The sequence below is a fragment of the Chlorella variabilis genome (assembly GCF_000147415.1).
Source record: "Chlorella variabilis unplaced genomic scaffold CHLNCscaffold_3, whole genome shotgun sequence".
Classification (NCBI taxonomy): domain Eukaryota; kingdom Viridiplantae; phylum Chlorophyta; class Trebouxiophyceae; order Chlorellales; family Chlorellaceae; genus Chlorella; species Chlorella variabilis.
This window is the reverse complement of record NW_005435085.1, coordinates 899,877-918,889: the sequence shown is the minus strand read 5'-3', so window position 1 is coordinate 918,889 and position 19,013 is coordinate 899,877. Positions and strand designations below refer to the sequence as shown.

The 19,013-nt window shown below is 69.5% G+C and overlaps 5 protein-coding genes across 5 annotated transcripts in view; 3 read left to right on the top strand and 2 right to left on the bottom strand.

Moving 5' to 3' along the window:
• The window catches only part of CHLNCDRAFT_34107 (hypothetical protein), a 2,759-nt gene extending 2,055 nt beyond the window's left edge, over positions 1-704 (top strand). Inside the window, exon 8 of the mRNA XM_005850828.1 lies at positions 81-704. Coding sequence (XP_005850890.1) covers positions 81-575 — 495 coding nt within the window. The 3' untranslated portion in view covers positions 576-704. The remainder of the gene's footprint in view (positions 1-80) is intronic.
• A 292-nt stretch (positions 705-996) lies between these two features.
• On the top strand, positions 997-4,186 carry CHLNCDRAFT_34102 (hypothetical protein; the record flags this gene model as incomplete). Its single annotated transcript, XM_005850827.1, has 10 exons — positions 997-1,096; positions 1,531-1,588; positions 1,814-1,866; positions 2,087-2,247; positions 2,479-2,654; positions 2,823-3,005; positions 3,225-3,408; positions 3,657-3,706; positions 3,875-3,902; positions 4,103-4,186. The coding sequence occupies exons 1-10, from the start codon at positions 1,066-1,068 to the stop codon at positions 4,184-4,186; spliced, it is 1,008 nt and encodes a 335-aa protein (XP_005850889.1). The 5' UTR covers positions 997-1,065.
• Positions 4,187-4,951: 765 nt separating this feature from the next.
• CHLNCDRAFT_140553 (hypothetical protein) lies at positions 4,952-14,076 on the bottom strand (the record flags this gene model as incomplete). The annotated part of the gene is made up of 26 exons (XM_005850544.1): positions 4,952-5,005; positions 5,132-5,298; positions 5,554-5,653; positions 5,900-6,006; positions 6,151-6,234; positions 6,517-6,606; positions 6,859-6,957; positions 7,147-7,377; positions 7,546-7,669; positions 7,822-7,983; positions 8,130-8,276; positions 8,498-8,587; positions 8,794-8,982; positions 9,238-9,420; positions 9,604-9,763; positions 9,919-10,022; positions 10,215-10,311; positions 10,543-10,658; positions 10,867-11,046; positions 11,223-11,313; positions 11,507-11,767; positions 11,955-12,164; positions 12,361-12,521; positions 12,682-13,592; positions 13,786-13,819; positions 13,990-14,076. The coding sequence occupies 26 exons, from the start codon at positions 14,074-14,076 to the stop codon at positions 4,952-4,954; spliced, it is 4,239 nt and encodes a 1,412-aa protein (XP_005850606.1).
• Positions 14,077-14,515: 439 nt separating this feature from the next.
• CHLNCDRAFT_56888 (hypothetical protein) lies at positions 14,516-17,329 on the bottom strand (the record flags this gene model as incomplete). Its single annotated transcript, XM_005850543.1, has 8 exons — positions 17,197-17,329; positions 16,777-17,049; positions 16,503-16,643; positions 16,234-16,343; positions 15,939-16,045; positions 15,624-15,770; positions 15,123-15,394; positions 14,516-14,944 (listed from the first exon to the last, which is right to left on the bottom strand). The coding sequence occupies exons 1-8, from the start codon at positions 17,299-17,301 to the stop codon at positions 14,516-14,518; spliced, it is 1,584 nt and encodes a 527-aa protein (XP_005850605.1). The 5' UTR covers positions 17,302-17,329.
• Positions 17,330-17,597: 268 nt separating this feature from the next.
• The window catches only part of CHLNCDRAFT_56887 (hypothetical protein), a gene marked incomplete at its 3' end in the record, with an annotated part of 4,348 nt that continues 2,932 nt past the window's right edge, over positions 17,598-19,013 (top strand). Inside the window, exons 1-5 of the mRNA XM_005850826.1 lie at positions 17,598-17,694; positions 18,009-18,134; positions 18,450-18,485; positions 18,585-18,684; positions 18,807-18,979. Coding sequence (XP_005850888.1) covers positions 18,039-18,134; positions 18,450-18,485; positions 18,585-18,684; positions 18,807-18,979 — 405 coding nt within the window. The 5' untranslated portion in view covers positions 17,598-17,694; positions 18,009-18,038. The remainder of the gene's footprint in view (positions 17,695-18,008; positions 18,135-18,449; positions 18,486-18,584; positions 18,685-18,806; positions 18,980-19,013) is intronic.

Genomic DNA, 19,013 nt, shown 5'->3' with positions numbered 1-19,013 from the left:
CTGTCCCCCATCCAGCCCAGCCAGCCACCCAGCCACCCAGCCTGCCCCTGCCTGCCCTCCACTCCTCATCCGCGGCGCAGGCCAGCGAGGACGCGCTGGACCTCCTGTCCCGCATGGTGGCGCTGGACGCCTCCCGCCGCATCTCCGCCGCCGACGCGCTGCAGCACCGCTACTTCCGAACCGACCCGCTGCCCTCCAGCCTGGACCAGCTGCCCAAGCCGCGGCAGCGCGGCGCGGAGCCGGCGGCAGCGGCGGCAGCAGGTGCGCAGCCAGATGTGCAGCAGCAAGAGCAAGCGGGGCAGCAGCAGAATGGGGATGACTCGGGGGCCGGCGGCGCAGCCGAGGCGTCCAGCGCCGGGCAGCAGCAGCAGCAGCAGCAGCAGCAGCAGGGGGGGCCGCCGCTGAGCGCCACGCCGCTGTTTGGCGGGCGATCGCTGGACAGAGTGCCGGAGAGCCTGCTGGGGCGGATAGAGCGGCCGAAGCTGGACAGCGCCGACCTCACTTTCTTCAAGAAGCGCAAGTTCAACCTAGACGATGCGTTGGAGGAGGGTGAAGGAGGAGGAGGGGGGGAGTAGCGGTCGCGCTTGTGGCCGCTCGTGGCACACGCTGTTCCTGCAAGGCAAAGGCAGTGCTGGGAGTCCATGGTCGTGCGTGTGCAGCGTCATCGCGTGCCTTTGCCATGCCCATGTAACTGCCATGCCGGTGCAACTCGACGGGCACTGTCGGTTGAGGAGCGGTTGGGACTGGCGGGCAACGGCGGGGTGCTGAGTGCCATGCAAGGCTAGGAGCCCTTGTCCTGTGCAGCCCATCACCCCATTTCGAAATGAAAACATAGACCAAGCTCGCTCATGACAGTCTTGCCCTTCTGCGCCTTTATTACGTTTGGCCTGGTCCATCTCTGAGGGGTGGTTTAGCACACGCCATGTCGCGCACGCTAGGTTCTTTCCTGGCGCCGCTTGAACAGCCGCGAAACCCACCGGCCTCGCCCTCCCATCCCCCATCCCCCATCCCTCCACCACCATCCGTATCCTCCCTTGCCTTTAGAATACAGTGGCAGTGGCAGTGATGGACGCCGGTCGTGAGCAGAGCCTGGAGGGTGAGTGGCACCCCTGTTCACGCCCGGCAGGGTGCTGTGGGCCTGGTACACGCTGCTGCGGCGGGCGGCTCGCCCCGGGCTGGCGCTCTTTCAAACCTCGCGTCATGATGCCGGCTCATCTCAAAGCCTGCGCCACACAAAGCCGCCCGGCCGCTTCAGCATTGCAATGCGTGACCCATGCGCGCCCTCCGAGGGCGATCGGGGTGTCCCACGCCGCGTGTGGCCCGCGCCGCCGCTTTCAACCGCCCGCCGCCTGGCTGTGGCTGCCGCCGCCTGTCCCACCACTGTGCCCTGCCCTCCGGCTTGCCAGGGGGTCTTGCTGGGACCGTGCTGCCCGGTTTGTGGTGGGTTTGCCGAAAAGAAGCATGGCACACCGGGTTCCAACACGCCTGTCCCCGCCCCGCCGCCCGCTCCTCCTTGCCCGGCTGTTGCAGACTCCCAGGAGCCGCTGCTGGCCAGCAATGACGACCGCTTTGTCATGTTCCCCATCAAGTAAGCGCGGCAGGCCAGGGCGCAGGCCCGCCGGCAGTGCGGCTGCCTCGCCGCGCCCCTGCAGGCAGCCTGCGCGCCACACGGGCAATGCCCTAGCCAGCTCCCCACACACGACATTCCTCCTCGCCCGCTTCACCTCACACCTCCACCCCGGCCTGCCACCCTGAACCGCTTCTTCTTGCTCCCCTCCGCCTCTGCTTCTTTCCTCCTCGTTTGTTTGTGCAGGTACCGCGACATCTGGGAGATGTACAAGAAGGCAGAGGCCTCCTTCTGGACGGGTGCGGGCTGCGCTGCCGCTGCAGCTGCCCCGCTTGTACCGCCTGCGGCTTTCGTGCGTGACCCCTCAACCTCCCCACCTCCCCTCCCCCCCACCTCTTCCTCGCCCCGCTCCTCCTCACCCTCGCCCCCTCCTATCCGGATACCCACCACCTCGCCCACTGCCGCCAGCCCACCCCTCTGTGCCCTGCCCCCTGCCCTCCCCTGCCCGCCCGCCTGCAGCTGAGGAGGTCGACCTCGGCAGCGACGTCAAGGACTGGGAGCGGCTGAGCGACGACGAGCGCCACTTTGTGTCACACGTCCTCGCCTTCTTCGCCGCCTCTGACGGCATCGTCAACGAGAACCTGGGGGCGCGCTTCATGCAGGAGGTGCAGGTGCCAGAGGTGAGGCGGCAGCAGGAGGAGGGGCGCGGGGGGAAAGGTGGCTGGGCCGGCTGCCTGGGCTGGCTGGCTGGGGCGGCTGACTGGGGCGGGAGGTGACGGGACTGGCGTGGCGGACGAGTGTCGCTGGCGGCCGCGGTGCTAAGCCCTATCCCGCCGCACGGCCGGCCGTTCCCTGCCGCTCGACTGCTGTCGCCGCGCCGTGCCCGCGCTGCGCCGCCGCCGCCTCCGCAGGCCCGCGCCTTTTACGGCTTCCAGATTGCGATGGAGAACATCCACAGCGAGATGTACAGCCTGCTGCTGGAGGCGTACATCAAGGACCCCAAGGAGAAGGACAAGCTGTTCCATGCCATAGACACCGTGCCGGTGGTGCGCAAGAAGGCGCACTGGGCGCTCAAGTGGATCAACGGGTGAGTGGGGGCGGGGTGGGGGTGGGGGGGCGGCCAGGACGGCACGCATGCCAGCGTATTCACTGGGTTCTCTGCCAGCGGCGGGCGGCATCTCCATCTTCGCACCTGCTGCGTGCTCAACTCCACACCTGCCTCCACCTCCCCGCCTGCCTGCCCCGCCCGCCGCAGCTCCGACCTCTTCTCGGAGCGCCTGATTGCGTTTGCGTGCGTGGAGGGCATCTTCTTCTCCGGCTCCTTCTGCTCCATCTTCTGGCTCAAGAAGCGCGGACTCATGCCCGGCCTCACCTTCTCCAACGAACTCATCTCGCGCGACGAGGGACTGCACACCGACTTTGCCTGCCTGCTGTACAGGTGCGGGGTGTGGGTGGGCTGTGGGCGGCTGGTGGCGGCGGATCGCTGGGTGGGCGGGTGCGAGTGGGGGGCTGCGGGCGCGGTGCGCAACAGAAAGGTCTCTCCCCCTCAAGGGCCCACGCCCAACCACACCCCCGACCCGCTCCCATCCACACTCCCATGCTCACCCACACAACCCCTGCTCCTCCCTCCACCTCCTCCCCGCTCCCCGCTCCCCAGGCACATCCACAACCGGCTGAGCGAGGAGCGGGTGGCGGAGATTGTGACGCAGGCGGTGGAGATTGAGAAGGAGTTCATCTGCGACGCGCTGCCCGTGGACCTCATCGGCATGAACTCGCGCCTCATGGGACAGTACATCGAGTTTGTGGCAGACCGCCTGCTGGTGGCGCTGGGCAACCCCAAGGTGTTTGCTTGCTTCCGCCTGCCTTGGCTCTGCCTTGGATTAGGTTGCGCCTGCCAACGCTTGGATTAGATCGGATCGGGGCACCTGCTGCGGGGCTCGCCTGCCGCGGGGCGCGTGGGCGCGCCTTGCGCGGGGCGCACGCCTGCTCTGCTGGGGGTCATGCATGCCACGAGGCTTGCCCCCATGGCAGCCCTCCACTGCTGCCCACCCACGCTGCCACCCCGCCCCCTCGTGCCTCCACCCCTCAGGTCTACAACGTGTCCAACCCCTTCGACTGGATGGAGCTCATCTCGCTGCAGTGAGTGGCGCCGCCACAGCGCGGCACAGCGCAGTGCATCGGCCGGGCAGGGATGCAGCCGCGGGCTGCTGCGGCCGTGTAGATGCTGGCGGCCGTGTCTGTTGTGCCTGCATAGCCCTTCCTGGCTGCCTACCCACCGCACCTGCTCCCCCGCGTGTTGTCCTGCAGGGGCAAGACCAACTTCTTTGAGAAGCGGGTGCGCCCCCTCACCCCTGTGCCAGCTGGCCCTGTCCAGCCCGCATTGCTGTGCACGGCTGACCCTTGGCAGGGCCGGGCCGGCCGGGTCGCAGACGCGGCCGGCTCCGCCGCTCTCCCTGCCCTTTGTTTTTGGGCGCTCGCTGTCTGACTGTCTGCCTTCCCCCCCCGCTGCCCTGCCCTGGCTGTGTTGGTGGGCAGGTGGGCGACTACCAGAAGGCCGGCGTGATGAACGGGCTGGGCAGCAACGACAACCACGCCATCGCCTTTGATGAGGACTTCTGAGCAGCTGACCTGGCATGCTGACCTGGCACCGCAGCTGCAGCCACCGGGCGCACGACACCCAGACACCCATCCACACAGAGCGACCCCGCGCCTGCCTTGACCTTACCGCAGCGAACCGCCCGACACTGCGAGAGGCGCCGCCCCGGCGCGGGCTGCCTGCCGGGCAGCCTGCGGGGCGGCGTGCTTGACCCACCACCCACGGCGCGGGGTGGGGAGGGTGCCTAGTCGCCTCCCCGCCTCCCTGTCCCGCGAATATAGGTTGTAGGCACCGCTAGGCAGGCAGGGTTGCCCACCACCCTCGCACACCACCATCGCCAGTCAGATTACTCCTTTGCGTGCATTCTTTTTCCAGGCCCCATTTTCCCCTACTTTCATCCCCTTCCCAATCTAGGCAGGCCCCAGCCCTCCCCGCCATGCGTTGCATTGTTCTCTGCACAGCGCCCTGGGTTTCCAACTATAGCTAGTCAGCAGTCCCCTGCTTAGATGTATTCAACTGTAGCGGGCGCGGCGGCTGGCGCGAAGCGCCCGGCCTGCTGCCCCGCCCCGTGTAGCTAGGCCCCGCTGCGTGAGCCCGTCCCCCCGTGCCACGTAAAACGAAACCATCAAACTCAAAAACTGCTGTGCCGAGCAACACGCACTGTAAGAGGCCCCCCTGATTTCCAGCACGATCCTGGGCGAGGATGGCAGTGGCAGTTTACACGTGTGCAGGGGCGTGTCTTCGCAGCCCGCGAGCCAGCAGGTGTAGCAGGGTGCCGCCATGCTTGCTCACAGCGCCGCCAGCAGGCTGTGCAGCTCCACCACCCCATCCCTCAGCCGCTTCTGCAGCCGGGCAGCGGGCCAGCAGCGGCATGTTGGCAGGCAGGGGAGGCCCCACAGGCAGGCAGGCAGGCTGGGCACGGGTGCCATGTGCGGCGCGCGCACGTGGGCCTTGTTGCCCCGCCCCACCTGGAACAGCGGGTCCAGCGCCTGCGCCTGCTCGATCCACGCCGCGCACTGCCGCATGATGCGCCACCTCAGCAGGCGGAAGTGGGCGCGGGTGGCGGCCTCAAAGCCGGGGCGCGGCCGCCGCAGCTGGTCCACCATCGCGTATCGGATGTTGTTCAGCCAGATCTCTGCAATTGCGCAGGGTGGCGTGCAGGGAGCAGGGAGCAGGGTCGGGTCGCGCAGGGTCGCGGGTGCGGGGAGCAGGCGGGCTGGGAGGGCTGGGCAGCCTATGGCTGGCACAGCACAGGGCAGCGCCGCTCGCCGGGCGGGGTGCGGCGCTGCCCCACAGCGCCTGGCCCTCTCCCAGCCGCCCAGCCCAGCCCAGCGCAGCGCAGCCCAGCGCAGCGCAGCACAGCGCAGCGCAGCACAGCGCAGGCACCCACCCGAGTTGTACTTGAGGGAGGAGGACGCGCCCTCTGCGGTGCCGCGCATGCCCTCGTAGGCGGGCTCGTTGAAGTATGGGTCGGTGATGAAGATCATGCCCTGCGGTGGTATGGGGGGTGGTGGTGGGGGGGGGCGGGGCAGGGCAGGGCAGGGCAGGGCAGGGGGCAGGGACAGGGGGCAGGCGCATCAGGGGTGCATCGCGATGTGCGGTGGGAGCGGGCACGCCACCCACGATACGCTGCCGCTCATGCGCCCGCCGGTTCCTGCTGCACGCGCATGCCGGCCTGGCAGGCCGCATGCAGCAGGGCGCAGCGGGGGACCCAGCGGCGCCTGCCCAGCACCCACCTGCAGCGACAGCAGGACCTGGAAGAGGTTGGAGTGGCCCGGCCGCCACTTCTCGCTCTCGTCGCCGCCGTGCCAGGTGCCCAGCAGGCTCAGGCACACCTTGCCGTCTGCAGCAGAGAGTGCGTGTGTGTGTGTGTGAGAGAGAGAGAGGGGCCAGCCGTGCATTGGCCACACAGCTCTCCAGCCCTGCGCACCCAGGGCGTGTCCTGCTCCGCTGCCCTGTGCGGCAGACCAGCAGCACCCGCACCCACCTGCGTAGAGGTTTGGGTTGAAGCGCGCCACGCCCCCACCCGTCGTCTCCAGCTCCATCAGCGGCGGCACGTTGGGATAGTCGTCTGCGGGTGGTGGGCGGGTGGTGGGTGGGTGTGCGCGCGTGCACATGTGAATGTGCGTGTTGCGGGCGGCCAGGTCTCGGCACGGAGACGAGCACCCGATGCGAGCCCGTCCATTGCTTGGGTCGTCGTCCCGTCGATTGCTTGCCACACCGTAGGGGTGTGTGGGTTGCCACACCGTAGGGGGGTGTGGGTAAGGTGAGGAGGCGCAACTACCCAACCCACCCTCCTCCCACCCTCCTCTCACCCTCTTTCCACCCCCAACCCACCCACCCACCCACCCACCTGGGAAGTAGACGTCGAAGATGAAGCAGCCGCCGTAGTAGGGCGTGTCCTCGGGGCCCGTGATCAGCGCTCGCATCTTGTCCATGCGGTCTGAGGGGGTGGGGGCAGGGGGGCAGGGTCACGGGCGGTCGGGTGGTGGGGAGGTGGCGGGGTCACGGGTGGTTGGGTGGGTGGGAGGTGGCGGGTGGATCGGGGCGGATGCGAGCCCAGGAGCCGAGGCCGGGGCAGGTTCCAGCGCGGGGCAGCCGCTGGCGGCAGGCGAGAGTGGGTGGCGTGGCCAGGTCATGTGTGGGCGGTACCGTGACGAGGGTACTGTGTGCGGTACAGTGTACCGCCGCTCACCCGAGTCGTACCGCACCAGGATGGAGCTGGCGGCGTAGATGGGCAGGCGGGTGCGCCCCGAGAAGCCGCGGACCTCCTTGCTGAGAGCCTTCATCTTGCCTGAACACAGGGCGGGCGCACGGTCAGGTGCAGGTGTGTGCAACGAGCGGCACAAGCGCAATGAGCGGCATGAGCATGAGCGAGACGCGCCACAAGCAGAGGTCGAGCGCTTATGGGGGCACGCGGGCGGCGCCACGCCCTCCCGCCCCTCCACCCACGCCCCAGCCCGCCACGGCCTGCCCGCCGCACCCTTTGTGTCCCCCTCCTGGCGCTCCGCCTTGGCGGCAAAGCTGCGGTTGTATGCGCGGGGCAGGGAGGCGTCAAAGTCGCCCACTGCCAGCTCTTGCACTTCCGCCACGTAGGCGCCCTCCAGCTCAGCAGGCTCCTCCTGCTGGAACGACAGGTCGGGCGGGGAGCCGGGGCCCCGCGCCGCGCCTGCGTCCGCGCCGCTGTCGCCCTCGCCACGCAGCTGGCGCACGGCTGCAGAGGGGGTGGGGGAGGTGGGGGTGATGGTTGGGGTGAGACCGGGGCGGGACAGGCAGAATGGCAGTGGCTAGGGGGTGGGGGTGCCGTAAGTGTGCAGAGTAGCATGCGGCAAACATGCAGGAACCTCTACAAGCATGAACACATGAGCGGGCGTACATCAACACAGGCAGGCGGCCTTGCCTGCTGCCAGGGCTTCCAGGCGCCGCCGGTGCTCGTTCTCGCCCAGCTGCTTGGAAGCCAGGGTGTCCACGGCGCGCTGGATGATGGTCTCGTCGTAGTCCGGTACCTGCAGTACCAGGGTGGCGATACTAACGCAGCATCAAAGTCGACAGCGGGGCCGGCATCGTGCAGACGTGGGCGGCCGCGGTGCCACCACATGCACACACACACACACACACACATGGGGTGCGTCTCCTGCCGCCCAGCATGCTCACTCACCGCGCTGACGGCCTGCACAAAGGCGGGCTGCTCCGCCAGCCTGACGGCAAAATAGACCATGGAGACGAGGAGGGAGTCGGGGCTGAAGCCGTACTGCCCGGGGTCCTGTACCACCAGCTCCGTGCACTTGGGCCCCACCAGGATCTCCACAAAGTGTACCGCCTGCGGGCAGGCAGGCGAGGCGGCGACAGGGTTTGTCTTGGAGTGGGGCTTAGCATGATGTGCATGTTAGCAGCACACGCAGCAGGAGGCAGCGTGGCACACGCGGCAGGCACGGCAGGCAGGCAGCCAAAAACAATAATGCTCACCGCCGCCGCCGCGCGCGCCGCCACCGCCTCCTGCATGAACCCCGCCCGCACCGCCGCGTTCTCCACCAGCGTGTTGAGCATGGCCAGGGTGGAGACGGCCATGCGCATGAAGCCGCGGGTGGCGCCCTGCTGGCTCTCGTAAAAGGCCTGCGGGTGGGTGGGCGGGTGGGTGGGAGGGGGCGGTGTGGGGACAGACGCAGCGGGGCAGGTGAGATCGCGCGTGTGTGTGTGTGTGTGTGTGTGTGTGTGTGTGTGTGTGTGATGGGGCAGTGGTGGTGGCAACTGGCGGTAGCGGTGGGGCCCTGGCCGCGACACCTGCCGCACCAGGGATCCGCGTGCGCCGCCCGCCAACCCCTCTGCCCGCCCACCTGCTTCTCCTCCCGCTCCCGCTGCGGCACCAGCGCCCACCGCGCCGCGTCTTCCTTGCTGACTTCCAGCGCGTGAATGTCCTCCAGGCGCTGCGTGGGGGACAGCAAGGGCGGGGTGTGTATGTGGGCGGCATGTGGGGGTAGAATGTGGGGTGAACTTGGGAGCAGCCACACTGCTGGCGCCATGCCAGCCTCTGGGCCGCCGGCACGGACCCACACAGGGCACACACACGCATGCGCCACACACACGCATGCACCCTCCCAGCCGCAGCCCCAGCCCCAGCCCCGCTCCACACCTGCAGCGAGTCCTTGAGCAGGTACATGAGGTCGTTCAGCACCGCTCCCACAAAGTCGGCAAACAGGGCGCCGGCGGGGGTGTCGGGCGCCGCCTGCGCCGCCGCCGTCAGGCTGCCCGCGCAGTTTGGGTCGCGCCACAGCTCCATGAGCAGGGCGTCGATGCAGCCGCGCAGGTGGAACTTGTCGTACTGCGGGGGAGGGTGGTGGTGGCGGGGAGGGTGGTGGTGTGTGCGGTGGTGGTGGGTGTGGTGGTGAGTGTGGTGGTGGGTGCGGCGGTGGTGGTGGCGAGCGGTGGTGATGGCCGCATTGTGCAGAGCGGTGGCGCGGGCCATGCACTGTCATCGCACTGCCCTGCGACCCCCCAACAAACCCATAACACACACACACACACACACACACACACACACACGCACAGCTCTCCCCCGCCCCCCCCTCCCACCCACCTGGTCCCGGTCCACATCTAGGCCCACCACGTGGTCTGCGTGCGCATACGCCGCCATCAGCGCGGGCAGCAGGTCGGTCTGCGCCGCGCCCGTGCCCAGCACCGCCGTCACCAGCGCCGCCTCGGCGGGGGACACGCGGCGCGGGCCCAGCGCGCCGCCGTGCGCCATGCGGCGGTAGTCGAGCTGCGGGAGGGGAGGAGTGGTGGTGGTGGGGTGGGGGGGGGGGGGGCGGCGCCGGGAGACACGTCAGCAGCAGGCGAGCTGAGCGGCGGGCTAAACCAACGCTGGCAGGGGTGGGCATACCATGCCGCCTCCCTCCCCGTGTCTGTCCCTTCCCCTCACTGCCCCTGTCGCTGCGCACCCCACCTGCGGCGACAGCATTGCCAGCAGCAGCTGCACGATGGAGGCGTGGACAGGTGGGGAGGTGACGAGGCGGGTGTGCTTGAGCAGGGAGGTGAGGCAGGTGACGAGCACGGCGATGTCGATGCCGCCCAGCAGGTCGCTGGAGCCATTATAGATGAGGAAGCTGCGGGGCGGGAGGGGCCCGGGGAGGCGCGTGTGACGCGGGGGTGGGTGGAATGGGTGTGTTAAGCGGCGGCGTGGGGCGAAAGGGCGGCAGCGTGCAGCTGGCGTACTGCAGGTATCCGGCAGTATCCTGCAGGCAGCCCGGCCCCGCCCCACCTCAGCCAGGCGGTCATGTCCCGTACCACGCTCTCGGGGGTGGCGCCAAACGCGGCCCTGGCGGCCTCGGGGCCGCGCTGCAGCAGGGCCACCAGCCAGCGCGCCTGCGGGCGGCGGCACGGCGACAGGGGTGGTGGTGGTCAATCGCACGCCAGCGGCGGCCACGCCTGCCCTCCCCCGGCCGCCTGCCTGCACCCCTGCGCCGAGAGCCGCTGGCTTGCTCGCCTGCCGCCGCGCACACCTTCCCACACCGCCCACCCTGCTTACACACACACACAGCGGCTTCACGCTCGCACCTGCAGCTCCATGAAATGCACGCTATCATTGGCCAGGTCTGGATCCAGCAGCTGGGCGCGCATGGCGTCGTACAGCAGCCACTGGTCCACGGTGGAGCTGCAGGGGGCAGGGGTATGTGGAGGGGCAGTGGGGGCACGCAGCCGGGCAGGCAAGGGGCAGGCAGGTGGAGGGCTGTAGGGGGCGGGCTGCATGGCTGACATGGTGTGGGAGGCACCGAATTGCTGCACACGGCAAGACACGGGAGCAGCGCGGCACGGCGGGCGCCGGCAAGCCCGGGAGCCGGGCGGGCACCCCTTGTGGCCGCTGGCGCCGCCGCCCGCCACTCACGCGTGGTCTTCCAGCGGAGCATCGTCCTCCTCCTCCTCCCCGGCAGCCCGCTTTAGCGCCTTTGCCAGCGCCTGGTAGCGATACACCGCGGGCAGCAGTCCCACATGCACCAGACGCTACGCAGGGCGCGGCGAGGGAGGGGCGGCGCGAGCGGCGCAGCAGAAACGCGTCAACACGTGCGGCAGCAGCGGCAGGCCGCAGCTTGTTTGGCAGCAGGCGCAGAAGCGCGGCTGGATCCCATCAACATGGGCCGTGCGCTGGCTGGCCCGTCCGCCAAACCAGCACACATATACACATACACGCCCACACAGGCAGGCCCCCCACCTGCGTCATGAAGAACACCTCCGCCACAAAGTGCGGCGCCTCGCTGTCGGGCCGGTCTGGCGAGACAAAGGGGTAGGCGCCCGCGGGCGGGGCGGGCATCATGGTGCCAGCCAGGCTGCGCTCGCGGCTGCCGCCCGCCACGCGGTGCGCCTGCTGCAGGTAATAGGCTGGGTCCAGGTGCTGCGAGGCATGCGGAGCAGGGGCATCCGATCCGGCATCCGATCCAGATGGACAGAACACGGCGACCCGGCATGCGCTGCCTGCTGTGAAGTGCAGCACAGGAGCAACTGCTGTGCAGGGCGCAGGGCGCAGGGCGCGGGCCACGGCCACGCCAGCGCCTCTCCCTCTCCCCCCACCTGCAGCGCCCCCTGCTTCTTCTCTGGGCTGGCCAGGAAGGGGCGGCAGAAGCGCAGGCACACCGCCAGGCAGCCCACCATGAAGCCGTCCCTGCAGCGGGGCAAGCAGGCCAACAACAAGCGAATCAGCGGGCAGGTGCGGCCCCCACAGCCGCACCCGCACCTGCCAGCAGCTCCCGGCAGCCATTCCGCACCCGCACCAGCTGCCGGGCGATGCAAAGCTGAGCCAGGCGGCCGTCTGCGGCCCCGCGCGGCCAGGCCAGGTGGGTGGGGGGGGGGCTCACGTTGCCGAGTAGAAGGTGGCCGTCCGGTGGGACAGCACTCGCTCTATGTAGCTGCCGGCCTCGGCGCGCGCCGCGCTGGCCCCCGCCGCCGCCGCCAGCCAGGCGGACAGCACCTCGCGGCCCCGCAGCGGCCCCTCGCCCGCCTTCATCGTCGCCACGCGCTTGCAGATCTCGTGGGCGGCGGCGTACTGGCGGTGCAGGCCGCCCCGGATGCTCACGTACTCCGACTCAACCTGGGCGCCGCGGTTGCGTGGGTAGCTCCTGCGAGGGTGTGGCGGCGGGGGTGGGCGGGCGGATGGATGTGGGCTTGAAGGGGAGCAGAAGGGGAGCAGCCGCAGCAGCCAAGCAGGCAGCTCGCCTCCCTCAGCGGGCGCAGCCGCCCGGCTGTTTCAAGGAAAGGCGTCGTGGGCAAACCCAGGCACAGAGGGGCAGACAGCCGGCCGCCCACCTGAGCTGCATGAAGCACTCGCGTGCGGGGAAGCTGAGGGGCAGCACGCTGGCGCCGTAGGTGGGCAGTGTGGACAGCGCCAGCAGCGGGGCCAGCACCGAGCGCGCCTGCACGTCCCTGCCGCGCGCCCCCGCCGCCGCCACCGCCTCCCGCGCCAGCACCGCCGCCAGGCAGCGCTTCATGCCGCCGCACTGAGTCACCACATCTAGCCTGCGGGCGTGTGGGGTGGTGCGTGCATGCAGGGTGAGGCACGCGGCCGGAGGACCTTGCCGGCCGCGCGGCACCCGGCACCCCGCAGCCCAGCGCGCGCGCTGCCTCCACCCAGCCCAGCCCAGCGCAGCCCCAGCCCATCCCACCTCTGCCCTCGCTTGCCCCAGCCCAGAAGAAGCAAGCACTCCACTCTCACCTCCTCCACGCCCCCTCCGACTTGTGCTGCTCCAGGAAGGAGAAGGAGCCGAGGGCGGCAAACGAGTCGCGCAGCACGCCCTCCCACAGCGCCACCTCGCCGGGCGTGGACGCGCAGCACACCAGCGCATCCAGAAAGGCGGGGGCCACGCCCGCCGACTCCTGCAGGCGCGGCGGACAGGGTCGGGGAGGCGGGGAGGGCAGCGGTGGGGCGCGTGCGCCTGTCGGCGCATCCTCCCAGCCCGCCTGCAGCCCCTGCGCGCCACGTCCGACCTCTGCCAGCCCCACCCCGCCACCCGCGGGCTGGGGAGAGGAGGCTCACCAGAGCGGACAGGAAGGCGGAGCGGTGCTTGCCTCCGGCAAAGAACAGGTCGTCGTCTTCATCTGTGGCCAGCACCCCGGCAGCCTTCTTGGCCAGCCGCGCCTGCCACAGCCGCATGACGGCCGCCACCTCGGGTCGCTGCCCCTCGGCACCCGCCAGCACCTCGCCGGCGCGCAGCCAGGCGGCCTGCAGGGCCAGCACCGTGCCGCCGCCGGGTGGCAGGCGCGCGATGGCCGCGTCCACTGCCGCCGCCGTCAGCTTCAGGCTGCCCTCGGGCTGGGCCGGGGACAGCGGCAGGTGCAGCGAGCCGGCGCCGCCGCCGTGGGTCGCGCCCAGCGACACGCCCTGCCCCACCACCTTACTGCACGCCTGCTGCACCGCGCCGCCCTGCGCCGCCGCCTCCGCGCTGGGCAGCACCGCGCTGTCTGGCTGACTGGCGGGCAGCACCCAGCTGACGGCCTGCTTGGTCCAGGCGGGTGCTGGCACGGTGGGCTTGGGGGTCGTGGCGTGGCGGTCGCCGCCGTGCCTGGAAGTGGAGGGCGCAGCTGCCTGCTGCTGCTGGGGAGGAGGAGGCTGTGCTGCCGCAGGGGCGGCCTGCGGGGCGATGCCTGGCAGCCCGGCGCCAGCAGCCGCCGCCATGGCCCCTTGCAGCGCTTGTAGCAGCTGCTGGCCGGTCAGCTGGATGCCCGGGGCGGCGGCAGGGGCCGGGGCTGGCATGGCGGCCGGCTGCGGGGCAGCCGGCTCCGGCTGTGCCCAGCCCTGCTGCGCCGGCTGGCCGCCGCCGCCGGCGGCTGCCGCCATGGCCCCCTGCAGCGCTTGCAGCAGCTGCTGGCTACTCAGCTGGGCGTCGGTTGCGGCGGCGGCTGGCACGCCTGCCGGCTGCTGGGGCGGCGCTGCGGCAGGCGGGGCAACTGCAGGCAGGGCATGGAAGACATGCGCGAGGCCATGTTGGCGCCTCTGTTGCCAGCAAGCCGGGCCTACTAGCATGCCCATGAATACACACCCAGAAGCGCAGGCAGCAGTAGCGAGAAGCCGGGAGCGGCGGAGCAGTCGGAGCTGTGGGGGCGCCTGCAGCAGCCCTTGCCCCAGGCGTGAATCGCTCACCTGGCTGCTCTGCTGGTGGGCCTCCTGGTTGAACCTGCAGGGGGTGAGGGGCGGCGATCGCCCAGGCCATGTCTTTATCGGCAGCCCCGTGAGCCTAGCAGCCCCCCTGTGGACTCATAAAATCCATCCTAGATCCTGCAAGGGTGCCCCAGCCGCTACGAGACGCGATGCAGCCATGCCAGTCTTCTCGAGGTCGCACTTTACCTCGGCCAGTGAGGCAAGGAGCGCCATCTGCAGCTCCTCATCGTCGTCCAGATCCATGTCTGCACCCTCAGGCTGGTCCTCTGCCATCCTGCCCAAAAACCGATCAGGAGGGTTGTGAGCCAGTCGACTAGAACTGTGCAATGCTCTGCCAAATGTTTGAGATGAGCGCGGCCATGGGGAGTGGTCTTGGAAGATGGCAACATGGCCTGGGCTGTCCTCGCTGGCGGCCATCCCGCCAGGCGGGCCGTCGCCGACCACCGCTCTCACAACGCATGGGCGCTCTGTGGCCACCAACTCGGCATGAGCGGGTCACACAAAAGCAGCAGATGATGGGCACAGGCCTGCCACGCTCCTGTGTATTGCAAATATGGATGCGGCGCTGGCAGCAGCCGACACCGCCTGAGGCGGGCCAGCAAATGCTGCTGCGTTTGCCAATAATAGCAGTGGCGCACAATGCTCAGTGCAGAAACAAGGATCAATCAAGCAACGCGGCAGCCCTCCGGCTGGGTTCACGGCGCGGGTGCCGTCAGGGGTAGGGCTGGGTGTCGTCTGGCAGCGGCGAGGCGCCCAGGCTCTGCCCCCTGCGATGAGTGATGCGGATGCGCCCGCGATCCAGAGTGTCCTTGGCCTTGCCCCCCAGCGCCCGCAGCGGCGCCGCCCAGCGGCCGCCGCCCGCCCGCGGCGCGCCGCCACCGCCGTCAGCCTGGGCGCCGTCACCCGCGCCCGGCGCCGCGCCGCCGCCGCCGCCGCCGCCCGCCGCCGCGGCAGCCTCTGCCTGCCGGCGCAGCAGCTCCGCGTCGCTGCCCTGCAGCACAAAGCCGTCCTTGGCCACCGCCTGGCGCAGGTTGACCCGCGTCTCGCGCTCCGCCATCTCCCGGTCCACTTCCCGCTGCTTGCGGGCGCGGTAGCTGTTGATGCGCTCCATGGGCATCGACCCAACCCCCTCAAACGCAACCTGCGGCACACACGCAGCACACACGCGGCAGCGCCATGGCGGAGCGGGTCGGCGGGGCGCAGGGCGAAAGCGGCGCAGGCGGCGGACGCCGGCACAGGTGTGGGGCCGCGCACGCCAGGCCACGCAACGCCCAGGCCGCGCCAGGCAGGCGCCAGGCAGGCGCCACGCCAGGCGTCACGCACGACACAGCTGGCAAGCCGGCCAGGCGGTCGGCGCCGGCGCGGCGCGCCTGCATGAGCGCGTCGCGGTCAAACGCCTCGGCCGCCACCCGGCGCGCCGCCCTGAGCAGCTCCCCCGGGTTGTCCTGCGCCAGCAGCGCCCCCTCGTGTAGCTTGAGCAGGGCCAGTGCGACGCGGAACAGCACCTTGGTGCCCTCGTGCAGCAGCGCATCCCACACGCGCGCCGCCGTCTCCGAGGGCAGGCTGGTGCAGAACAGGCACAGGAACCAGTCTGCACGGGGGCGGGCGGGCGGGAGACAGCGGTTGGTCGAGGGATGCGCTGTGGTGCAGGGCCCTGCGCTGTAGAGGAGGCCGCCTCCCAAGCCCGCAGCGCAGCTTGCAGCTGCCGCATGCAAGCACTCCACGCCTCCGTCCCTGAGCCCCTTCCCCCCAGGACCACCCACACGCACACACACTTGCACCCCTCCACCACCACTACACACACACACAAACGCACCCACCTGTGGCCAGTATGGACATGTCGCAGGCCAGGGCATCCATGTGGGCCGCCAGGCGCGGCAGCTTGTGCTGCACCAGCTCCCGCAGGCACCGCATCTCCACGTGCGTGCCGGTGAGGTCCCGCGCGTACATGTCGCGGTACAGGATGCCTGCGGGGGTGGTACCGCAGGCGGTGCATGAGCAGGCCGAATGGGGCGTGCAGGCAGGGGTGCTCAGGCATCCTGAGCGAAGGGCTGCGGAACGGGCCAGTGCTGTGGTCCCGCCCCCGGACCCATGCCGCACTGCGCCCCGGCAGCGCCAGCGGCCGCCCCGCGCACCCTCGTCGTTGTCGTCAATGAGCGAGGCCAGCACCCAGAAGGCGTCCTCCTCGTCCCGCCCCAGCGCCAGCAGCAGCATGGCGGCCAGGTAGTTCATGGACTGGCAGCTGCACATGGAAGGAGGGAGGGAGGGAGGGGAGGGGTGTGAGCACTGGCAGGCGGGGCAAGCAGGCAGGGCTGGTACGGCAGCAGCAGTGCAGCAGCAGCAGCACATTAGGAGCAGGCACGTGGGGGGTAGGCTGTGGGGCCACGCCGCGGCCACCCCTGGGCGGCGGCAGGCGCAGCCGGCGCTCACTAGCCGACGCGGGGGTTGTGGCGCGCGGCGGCCAGCAGCACGTGTCGCACGGCGTTCTGCCCTGCCTCGCTCTGCACCCACTCGTTGTTGGGGAAGGTGCGGGGCACGTCCTGCGCCAGGGCCGGCCGGAGAGGGCACAGCCAGAGGCCGTGATGGGTGGCCACCAGGGAAGGCTGCCTGGCCACAAAGGAGCGCCGCGCCTCCCAGCACATGCACAGCAGCAACGGGGCGAAGAGCTCGTCAGCGCTGCGCGCCTCCAGCCCACCCACCAGCTCTATTTGGTGCGCAAAGGGCGAGGAGGCGCCCTGCAGCGCGGCGTCCGCGTAGTAGTGAGGCGGCACCTTTAGCCGCCGCTGCGCCGCGCCGGACAGCTGCAGCCACAGCTGGCGCCGCATGTCGGGCGGTATGCCCTGCACCGCAAAGCAGCGGCGGCACCAGCGGTGATGCAGGGATGCTGCTGGGCATGGGCCGCTGGCTTGCTGAACCGAAGGCCTGCTTTCAACCCCTACGGCGGCGGGCCCTCCGCAGCCAGGCCCGGCTCACCTTGCGACATAGCTTCTTCAGCGCGTCCGGCGGCGGCAGGCCGCCCTCCTGCACGTGCTGCGCCCATTTCTGCCGCACCGCCTCCTGCCTGGCTCGGCAGCGCTCCAGGATGGCGGCCTGGTCTGGCATGACTGTGAGGCTGAAGCCGTAGGCATCCACCACCACCTGCGGCTCCTGGGACTGGTCAAAGGGTCCCTGCACATGCTGCCCATCGCCAGGCTGCTCGGTACCGTCATCCAGCACAAGATGCCGCACCTCCTTGCTGGTGGCCAGCTGCAGGGACGGAGAATGGAGGCGAGGGACGATCGGGGCGGCGGTTGAGGGCATGGCCAGCAGGCAAGCAAGGACAGCTGGCAGCGGTGGCGGCAGCGGCAGCAGGATTGCATGGCATGCGCGTGTTGGCTGCCCCCCGCAACCCACCACTGCCTTGCCCAGCGTCTGGGTCACGGCCTTGGCCTTCGTGCCAGTGGCGCCCGCGAGCTCCTTGGCCGCCACCGCCAGGTGCTGCCACCCGCCGCCGGCCATGGCTCGGCAGACAGTGGCTGCCTGGCCCCTGCTGGTCGGGATGCGGCTCTGGGATTGGTGCAGTCGCACAGGGGCAGGCGCGCAAGGCCGCTGGCCGCAACGGGGGTGTCGCAATGATGTCGCGGCGATCGCCTGTGCAAGTGCAGGTTATGCTGCAGGCACCGATGCAGTGCAGGGCTTCAGAGTGGCACAAGGTGGGTGCTGCGGTGAAGTTGAAGGGCCCATGGGAAAGCCAGGCCGACGTGTCCTGCGCGCCTCTTCCCTCCTTCGGGCCGTGCGCCCCCTACCTCTTGCCACCGATCTCTCGTCCCTTCAGCAGCCGTCAACACCGCTGCAGGCAGCCACTGTCTCCTGCCCCGCGTCGCTTGGCCGTGTGGTCCACTTCCCGCGCAGGTGCGGTGCAGCAATTACTAGGCTCGGCCTGGTGTGGCCGTGGCGGGGCTGCCTCTGTGCGTGCCACAGGATCGATGCTGGACGTGCTGGCTTTGCTGCCTCCACTGGCCGAGAGAGGCGTCCAGGTCATGGCACCTGGCGCTGAAGGCGTGCCGGCGCACAGTGGCCTCGCCTGGCACTGCTGGGCGGGGGCCGGACTTTGGCGGGCCCCACCGCTGCACGTTGCTCTGCTGCAAACGAGGGTGCAGACTGCTCCATTTGTATTGCATCTTCCTTCTCATAGGAGCTGATTGCGACGTCCCTGTGTACTGCAGTCACCCTCCGCCCTGCCTCCTCAAGGTTGGATGTTCAAGCGGCTCTTTGGTGGCAGTGAAGGTGGCGTCGGCGGCGGCCCCAGCTCCAGCAAGCCGCCGCAGTCTACTGTGAGCCAGCGAAGCCAGGTAGGCAATCAGAACACCTGCATTAGCAGCGCCAGATTCGTTGTACCCCGAATTCGCTGCTGAGGCTGCCATGCCAGCCCCGCCGCACATGCGCCCCTCTCGCCTCCGCCTCCAGCCAATGTTGTTTCTGTGCCTCCTCTCGATTCATCTTGTGCAGACCAGGTCCGTGAGGTTTAGACGCACAGGGAGATCCTGAAAATCGCTGCTGCACTGGCCGCCAGTCTGCATTGTGCCTCGGATGCAGCCAGCCCATGAGCTTGCCTCTTGTACCGCCTTCTTCTGACCGTCCATGCTTGCTATTGCTCCTGCCCATACCGCAGCACGATTGATGCGATTCAGAAGCTTGGCGAGGTATTCAGAGGCAGTGAGAATGGGGGAGATATGCATGCCAGACACTGGGCACGCGGTAGCAGCTGCCACCACCTGAGCCCAGCCCCACTGCCGCTGCAGACTGAGGAACTGCTTTCTAAGCGTCGGGACCTGCTAGAGAAGAAGATCGCAGCGGAGCTTGAGCGGGCAAAGGTTTTCTTGAAGCAGAATAACAAGCGCGGTGAGGCGGCGCGGCACTCGGCCCCATGCTGCTGCATGCACATCTGAGTTCCATGCAGGCTTCTGCGGCGTGCTGCTGGTTGCTGACTGCCGCGTCTGCTTTGCCGCCCTGCCCGCCTGCAGCGGCCACCATGGCCCTGAAGAAGAAGAAGCTTTATGAGAACCAGCTGGAGCAGGTGGAGAACAACATTCTGCGGGTGAATGAGCAGCAGATGGGGCTGGAGAACCTGCGCACCACGGTGGAGACGGTGGATGCGCTGCGCACGGGCGCGCACGCATCCAAGGCCACCATGCAGGTGTGCGGCTGGCGGGGTGGGTGGGTGGGGTGAA